Source organism: Diprion similis, chromosome 8 (genome assembly GCF_021155765.1).
Source record: "Diprion similis isolate iyDipSimi1 chromosome 8, iyDipSimi1.1, whole genome shotgun sequence".
NCBI classification, from domain to species: Eukaryota; Metazoa; Arthropoda; class Insecta; order Hymenoptera; family Diprionidae; genus Diprion; species Diprion similis.
In genome coordinates, this window is record NC_060112.1 from 10675033 (window position 1) to 10684222 (window position 9190).

Sequence of the window (9190 nt, forward strand, 5' to 3'; positions counted from 1 at the left end):
AAAATTCCGACGACTTTGAAAAGTGCTGCAATTAATTTTTTAGGGCACTAATTCGACGTAATTTTTCGAGAGAAATCGATTGAGCGCAGTCCCAATAGGCTGCGAGCAACGGATCAAAAGTTACAGCCAAAAAACTGCAGATTTTCATCGTCATTTCTCTGCTGTTGGTCCTACGCTTTTTTTCATGTGTTTTTTGAGTTCCTGGGGTTCCAATTAGCCTAAAAACGGTCATGCAAATCAATTTGGAGACCAGAAATTTTCGGCTCTAAAAATCGCAAAAAAAGTAAGGCTAACCCCTTTGAATTTTGGCGAAAATTTCGACGACTTTGAAAAGTGCTGCAATTAATTTTCTAGGGCACTATTTCGACGTAATTTTTCGAGAGAAATCAATTAAGCGCAGTCCCAATACGCTGCGAGCAACGAATCGAAAGTTACAGCCACAAAACTGCAGATTTTCATCGTCATTTCTCTGCTGTTCGGCCAACGCTTTTTTCAATGTGTTTTTTGAGTTCCTGAGGTTCCAATTAGCCAAGGAACGATCATGCAAATCAATTCGGAGACCAGAAATTTTTGGCTCCAAAAATCGCAAAAAAAGTAAGGCTAACTCCTTTGGATTTTTGGCGAAAATTTCGACGACTTTGAAAAGTGCTGCAATTGGGTTTTGAGAGCACTATTTCGACGTAATTTCGCGAGAGAAATCGATTGAGCGCAGTCCCAATAGGCTGCGAGCAACGGATCAAAAGTTACAGCCAAAAAACTGCAGATTTTCATCGTCATTTCTCTGCTGTTGGTCCTACGCTTTTTTTCATGTGTTTTTTGAGTTCCTGGGGCTCCAATTAGCATAGAAACGGTCATGCAAATCAATTCGGAGACCAGAAATTTTCAGCCGCAAATATCGCGAAAACAGTAAGGCTAACCCCTTTGAATTTTTGGCGAAAATTTCGACGACTTTGGAAGGTGCCGCGATCAATTTTTTGGGGCACCATTCTGACGTCATTTCGCGAGAGAAATCGATGGAGCGCAGTCCCAATACGCTGCGAGCAACGGATCAAAAGTTACAGCTGAAAAACTGCAGATTTTTATCGTCATCTCTCTGCTGTTGGTCTTACGCTTTTTTTGATGTGTCTTTTGAGTTCCTGGGGTTCCAATTAGCCTAGAAACGGTCATGCAAATCAATTCGGAGACCAGAAATTTTCGGCTCCAAAAATCGCAAAAAAAGCAAGGCTAACCCCTTTGAATTTTTGGCGAAAATTTCGACGACTTTGACAGGTGCTGCGATTAATTCTTCGGGGCACTATTCCGACGTAATTCCGCGAGAGAAATCGATTGAGCGCAGTCCCAATACGCTGCGAGCAACGGATCAAAAGTTACAGCTGAAAAACTGCAGATTTTCAACGTCATTTCTCTGCTGTTGGTCTTACGCTTTTTTTGATGTGTTTTTTGAGTTCCTGGGGTATGAATCAGCCTAGAAACGGTCATGCAAATCAATTCGGAGACCAGAAATTTTCGGCTCCAAAAATCGCAAAAGAAGTAAGGCTAACCCCTTTGAATTTTTGGCGAAAATTTCGACGACTTTGAAAGGTGCTGCGATTAATTCTTTGGGGCACTATTCCGACGTATATTTGCGAGAGAAATCGATGGAGCGCAGTCCCAATACGCTGCGAGCAACGGATCAAAAGTTACAGCCATAAAACTGCAGATTTTCATCGTCATTTCTCTGCTGTTCGTCCAACGCTTTTTTCAATGTGTTGTTTGAGTTCCTGGGGTTCCAATTAGCCAAGGAACGATCACGCAAATCAATTCGGAGACCAGAAATTTTCGGCTCCAAAAATCGCAAAAAAAGTAAGGCTCACCCCTTTGGATTTTTGGCGAAAATTTCGACGACTTTGAAAAGTGCTGCAATTGATTTTTCAGGGCACTATTTCGACGTAATTTTGCGAGAGAAATCGATTGAGCGCAGTCCCAATACGCTGCGAGCAACGGATCGAAAGTTACAGCCGAAAAACGGAAATTTAGTTCCGTCGGTTTTTCAGCTGCTGATCTTCTCCACGGCATTACCTTGCCGATGGTCCTACGCTCTTTCTGGAGCGTTTTCTGCGTTTCTCGGGGTCCGCTTAGTCTATACAGGGTCATTCCAATTGAATTGTGGATCAAAAGTTTCATTTTTAAAAATCATCGAAAAATGAAGGTTAAACCCTAATGATTTCTGGTGAAAATTTCATTGATTTTGAATTGTGCTAGTACCTACTCTGTGACACAATATATTGACGTAATTTTGTGAGTAGAATCGACTGCGCACGGTCCGAAATCGCTGCCAGCAACAGGTGAGAAGTTACAGCCCATAAAACGAGAAACTTGAAACACGAGAGAACTTTTGTACCTTTCTAGCAGTAGCAAAAAAAAACTTGACACTTGAATAGTATGTATGTAACATACATCAGGTTTCCAATGAAGTGGGGAAGGAAAATGACAAACACACAGCTGGAGATTTTCAGTTTTATTCTGCAGTAATATGTCTTCATACCAGTACAATTGTTTGGGTGTTAGTGTATAGTATATGAGCAAGTAGCCTACATATAATATTAAAGATAATGTCATAAGAATTTGCAGATTTTCAGAAATGCTGTATGAGATACTTATTATTGTAGTTTGTAAGTATCACTTCAGCAACGTCCTACGTACACGTGCAATGCACTTTTGTAGAATGCGATGTGTATGCGATATTGTGTCACTACTGTTTGATGAAACCCGAATCAAAATAAATAAATATATACGAAATTGCTCGTCCTTCTTCGACTCTGCCTCTGACAAGGTTCGAATTGAATTTATTTGTATCCTTGCGGTCCAATTAATCTGGAAAGAGTCATTTAAATCGTATCCACGACAAAAAGTTTCTGCCTTCAAAACCGCCAAAAAGGAAGGTAGGAAGGAACCTAATCCCTATGGATTTTTTGAGCTAGAAAATTGCCAATTTTGAATAACGATAAAATTGATTTCCTAATACCCCAGGGCGACGTAATTTTCGAGAGAAGTCGATTGAGCAGCGGGTTAAGAGTTACAGCCTAGAAACCAGAATTTCTTTTCGTTTCTCCTCAGCTATTGCTTCTACGAGCTTGTGAATGCGTTTGTTGGTTTGCTTGGGGTTTAATTAGCCGAGAAAGAGGCATTTAAACCGATTCCACGAGAAAAAGTTTCTGACACCAAAATCCTCAAAATAGGAAGACTATAATACTGATAGACCCTTTCGGATTTCTTTAGTTGCAAGTTCACTGACCCTGTATAATGATAGAATTGATTTCATGATACTGATAGCATCAAATCGCGCATGATTGTGATCGGCATCGATTCGCGGCACAATCGGGCATGAAGGCTGCATGCTCACGCTGCAGCAGCGTGGGTCGAATTTATGGCAGAATTATGACTGATCGTTGCATATTGCCGCAAGCGTGGGTTGAAGTTGAATATCATTCAAGTGCCTCACGGGTCTGCTCATTGCTTACTTCGACTCTTCACATACACACTGCGAATCAATGGTCTTGCCTTATAATCTACTCGCGATTGCAGAAGCTGTGTGGTAATTTGTACATAAGCTGAATTCATGCCAAAATAGCACCATGGCGAACAGCTATGGCACAATCGTAATAAGTTGCGATTTAACATCAATTGGAAATTGCGTAGTGTAATTTGGCTTGGCTATCTGAAAAAAATTCATTCATTTTCACGGCAGAGCATCATGTCATCTGTCGCACCTCTGCGGTCTTCCTACAACTGCGGAAATAGACAGATCATGGTCTGCCGGCAGAGTTATGCATGCGTCTCGGTCATGGCCATTACGTGAATTTGTTCAACTTGTGGCAGTTTCAGGCAGAATGCCACCTGGGGCATTAAATAAAGCTGGGGAATTTAGGGGAAATCCCTATGGATGCTCTAAGGAAAAATCAAAGAGCCTCAAATATATTTCGGCGATGCTGTCAGCCTTCTTCAATTCACTGATATCTAAAAAGTTTGTTTTTTTTTCAGCACAAAATCAGCCTACGGACGGTCAGTTGCAATCATTCACCGCCGATGACGTCATAAAATGCTCATTGCCTACGTCACAATAATGGCTGTCCTCTCAAGTTGTCAGTCTTATGAATCACGCTGATATATTTACGGTGTAGTGATTCTGAGATATTTTTTACAATTTGTTCACAATGCTCAGTAGATTATCTATCAAACTGAAGAAAACATTATCAGTAATGCCGCCGAGCGCTGACAAGTAATCAATAGTTTAATTTGGGTGTGTACTTATCTTAGATCTTTTCTGTTTCTTCGCGGTTAGGTGTGCATATACATACACATAAATATTTGCAAAAAGTGACTCATTGTTGTCATATACCTGTATCATCTACAACACTTATTATCTTTCACTTTTTGCCACATAATCATGCAGATTAGTTGTCTGTACATGCCGATGTTCTGCGAATGCATTACGAACATAACCTACATTCTGTGAAATACAGCTACTTTACACTTTGCGACAGATGGTTTAATATTCTTCAAATTCTATAAAAAATAATTAAATACCATTACAACTTTCTTAAATAATTATAATAAATAGTAAAACTATTTATTACTTCACGCCGTAGTAAACTACCTGAAAGCAATATTGCCATAAACATATACTGCCACGGTGTGTCAGTTATGAAATTTGATTAGACACGTAAAAAGTGAATATGGAATCGCGAGAGCGGAATGAAAGCACTGCAGGAGTGCACGACCAAAATGTCGATTGGTCAAGGTACGGACTTGGCAGTGGAGGAAATCGAAGAACTGCTCGAAGAGAAACTGCTGGTTATGAAGAATTTGGTCCTGAGATGTACCAGTCAACAGGAGCAAACGAACTCTTTGCCCAGGAACATGTAAGCTGTAAAGAAAGTTATTTTGGAAATCGTTTCTATGATTTTTATTTCTATTGTATTTTTATTTTCCTACTCAGTTTGCATACTCAGAATATTTGCATCACCCTGCAATGAATGTTGATGAATAAGGCAACAAATTGCAGGAATAGACGAGTGTCTTTCAATTAATGTGCTACTTCTTTTAAATGAAGTAATGCAATAGAGTTCCATAATTACAATTGTGTATAAAAGTATTAGATTTTTCAATTCACCAAAAGGTCTAAATCTAGACTTGAAGAACCTGAACATTGTTGTTTTTTATTTAAATGAAATACTATGAAATGATTTAATCATGTGATAAACTACTATACTGTGCTTTCCTCATTCCAAAGCCTTATCCTATATTTGACAATAAAAGTTAAGAATTTATTAGTAACTGTAGATTTTTGCACAAATTTTACAACAATTTTAATTATTTCTCAAAATTATTCGCTCATCTTTCTGGGCATAATTTTTTAAGATCAGTCAAAAAATCTGTATTTGAACAAACTTATGCATTTTTGTTTCTCATTGATTAAAATTGTTTTTTTTTTTTTGTTGCTTTGTTCAATTAGAGTTCAGATCCATGGTGGAAATCGAACTTTTTCATATCACAACCAGTGTTGTTTGGAACTTGGGACGGAGTCTTCACATCTTGTTTGATTAACATTTTTGGAGTTATTGTATTCTTGAGGTCTGGTTGGATTGTTGGACAAGCCGGCGTCTTGAATGCTGTAGTGATAATTCTGTCCACCGGTGAGTGTTTATCAAATCGAATGATCGATTCCATCACATTATATATATCATACTTGGCCTTGTTTCTGAGGGTCTATACAACATTGATATCTTCGATTCGTTTTATTATTACTTTCAGTTTTCAACGAGAACTGACAACGCTAAGCTCTAGAAATAATGACTGGTTTTGATCTTATTCTTTACAGTTTGTGTTGCACTGGTAACCGTTCTTTCTGCCGTTGGGATTTGTGAGCGATGTCGTGTAGAAAGCGGAGGTGTTTATTTCCTATTATCACACGTCCTGGGATCCAGATTTGGTGGGTCTATAGGACTACTTTACTGTTTTGGTCAAGTAAGTCGACTTTTATGGTGGAGAAAATTTGTGATTGGCATTTTTTCAAGAATTAATCAACACCAGAATAACTCACAACAACAAATGTTTTAATCTCGTTTCTATTGATCAGGCTGTTGGTTGTGCCCTGAATGTTTTGGGTTTTGGCGAATCCATGGCTGGTCTGGTGGGGTTGGAATCCACATGGGCCCAAAGAGGTTTTGCTGGCGCAGCTGTCATACTCTTGTCAGTAATTAATTTAGCCGGTGTTAAATGGGTCATCAAATTACAGTTTATTTTATTGTTAATCCTACTATTGGCAGGGTTGGATTTCATGGTCGGCAGCTTTGTGCATGTAAATATTGGTGAGTGTCAAAGAGTTTAAACGAATGCAAAGATCAAGATAGCTACCAGAGTCCGCAGCGAAATGTGATAACTTCTTTAAAACAAAGCAATGAAGTCCAGTTATCAGCATTTTGTTGAATCTCATGGAAATGCTTCAAGCTTTCGTAAAATTATTAGCATAAAACCGATATATTCAAAAAGGGTTTTGTACATGTTGCTGCAGACTCTAAGTGATTGATGAGCCATTGATCTGTAGTGTGGTAATACATTGCATTTTTATATCCACTGATCATTGCAGAGGCTGGTTTCGAAGGTTGGTTATCTGGAAATTTGAGAAACAACACTTTACCCGATTACCAAGATGGCTATAGTTGGTTCACGGTGTTTGGTGTTTTTTTTCCCACTGTTACTGGGGTTCTGGCAGGAATAAATATGAGCGGCGATTTGAGAAATCCTTCTAGAGATATTCCGAATGGCACGTTGTCAGCTCTTGGAACTGGGTGAGTAACGTCAATCCCATGAACTGCAACTGGCTTTACTTTGTAAAAAAATCCATCACCAGCCAACGGGCAAAACCAAAGGTATATTAATTTTTCAGGACAGTTCTCTACCTTTGCTTTTCATTATTTCTCGGAGCAACTTGCACACGGGACACTTTACGCAATGACTTCATGATAGCATCGACTGTTTCTCTAATATCCGTTTTATTACTGGCTGGATTGTACGTTTCGTCATTTAGTAGCTGCTTAGGTGCTATGTATGGCACTCCTAGAGTTCTACAGTCCATTGCAAGTCAGAATGTAATACCAGGAATCAGCTGCTTGCAAAGAGGAGTGAGTTCTTTGTACTGCTCAATAGCTTGAGCCAAGTTATACTTAGACTTTATGCAAACTAAGAAATTAGCGTCTTACCGAATCAATCAAAAAACAAAAAGATGAAGAATAAGTAGTAACAGCAAACGATAATCTTGATGGATCACTTTACAGAAAGGTCCCAACAAAGTTCCCGTATACGCTATGGTGGTGGTCGCCATTATCACACTGACATTCATAGTAACCGGGCAAATCAACACTCTGGCACCTATTGTGACTATGCCGTTTTTACTAACGTATGCATGTATGGATTATGCTTACTTTGCACTGGCACAAACATTTGACTTGCAACACATGAGAGAACAAAGATTTCGGAATCAAACGCCGACTTTCGATCGAGGTTACGGAGCTGCGGGTCAGAGCGAATCAACAGAAATTGACAACGATTTGGATAGTCTGTTTCCTGAGCGAATCAGACACAAAACTTTAGCTGTGAGTTCATCTTACTTTGTAGTGTTACATCTAGATGTGGAGACTCATATTTTTATTGGACCACCTTCTTCTTTCTATGAAATTTCTCTGCAATAATTATGCATTCAAGCAATTACATGAGATCTGAGGCGTTTTTTAAATGCAGTGAAATAAACTGATAACAATGAGAGAAAAGGTTGGTTGTATATCACTATTCAACTAAATTTATGTCGATACCATTTACAAATTTTTCCAGCGAAATCCAAGCATCTCAGAAAACACAAGCCAGGTATCTTCTTCAACTGCTGATGAGAATGGGAGCGTTGTGAATGCAGAAGAACGGCCTCATATACACAATAAGTTGGGGAATTGGTACAGTCCTCTATGCAATAGATGGGCTTCTTTAATCGGGGTAAGTAATTTTTTAAATTTCATAATAACAATTCACAATTACACATAATTATAATTATAATGTATATGTATGTAATATTTTTCGCCCAAGCTTCAGTAATTAATTTCAGATGCACTTTTCAAATTTCAGGCTCTGGTGAAGTTACTGATCATGTTTTTGGTACACTGGGGCTATGCGATAGCTAATATCGTTGTTGTATTTCTTGTATGGAGTTATGTTGGCCACGCTAATCCTGCAGTGAAACCAGGAATATCTGCTGAATTTAAATTTTTCAAATGGCTTAAAAATGCAATACTAAAATTGATGGGGTAAGCTTCGTTTACTTTTGTCATTTGTTTTCTTTTCTGTGCTTTTTTCCTTCCTGTGCTCAATTCCATTTCATGCACTACTTTCCAATTCTGACTTCAGGAAACGAGTTTCGGATTACGAGCAAATTGTAGTAACGCCAAATCATCCAGGTGTAGAAATATCTTCCTCGCAACTTAACGAAGAAAATGAAGATTTTGCCGGAAGACGAAGATATCATCAAACTTCAACCGTAACTGGTCATTACGTGAACATGGATTAAGTAAATTTGTGAACCGAGGCGTTTATTTGAGTATCCAGTCGTAGTGATAAGTGTACTTGTACCGAAAATTAATTTTATTTAATTTCGGTATGTCGTTATGCATTTATTTTTTTATTTCGACATATTATTAACATACTCATTTTTATACGTGATGTACCCTGTTCGATAACGAACTAATATTGTTTCAGTGAAATGAAAACGTTAATCGTTACCGGCAAGTCAATATAGCAGCTAAGTCATTGTCCTAAATGCTGAATAACGAATTAACACTATTTGCTCATAGGTTGTTGAATGATGATGTTACCATACATTATGATATGAAGTCATCGAATTATCAAATACGTGATTAACCGTTTGCGGTCGTATTAAATTCGACATGGGTGTCGTTTGGTGACTGAGAGTAGACAAACGCCCGCGAAGGGTTAATATAACATTTCAAGTGTGATTTTGATACAACATATTTTACCTAATTAAAAACAAGAAAATAAATCTATTCGGTGATAAAAATAGTCGTAATATTTTTTTTTTTTTTCATTTCCTTACTGCCAAAGTTATTTAAGACGAACTCAACAAACGCAGTTTAGTACAATGTGTCAA

General features: G+C 38.2%; 1 protein-coding gene across 2 annotated transcripts; it reads left to right on the forward strand.

Moving 5' to 3' along the window:
• Positions 1-4088: 4088 nt before the first annotated feature.
• On the forward strand, positions 4089-8937 carry LOC124409160 (solute carrier family 12 member 8). Of its 2 annotated transcripts, XM_046886576.1 has the most exons (10): positions 4092-4901; positions 5495-5675; positions 5861-6006; positions 6119-6350; positions 6629-6830; positions 6929-7163; positions 7317-7634; positions 7870-8025; positions 8155-8333; positions 8434-8937. In XM_046886576.1, exons 1-10 carry the CDS (start codon positions 4716-4718, stop codon positions 8591-8593), a joined length of 1995 nt encoding a protein of 664 aa, XP_046742532.1. In that variant the 5' UTR covers positions 4092-4715; the 3' UTR covers positions 8594-8937. The 2 variants fall into 2 exon arrangements, with proteins under 2 accessions (XP_046742533.1, XP_046742532.1); XM_046886577.1 differs by lacking the exon at positions 8155-8333 and having other exon boundaries at positions 4089-4901.
• Positions 8938-9190: the final 253 nt, after the last annotated feature.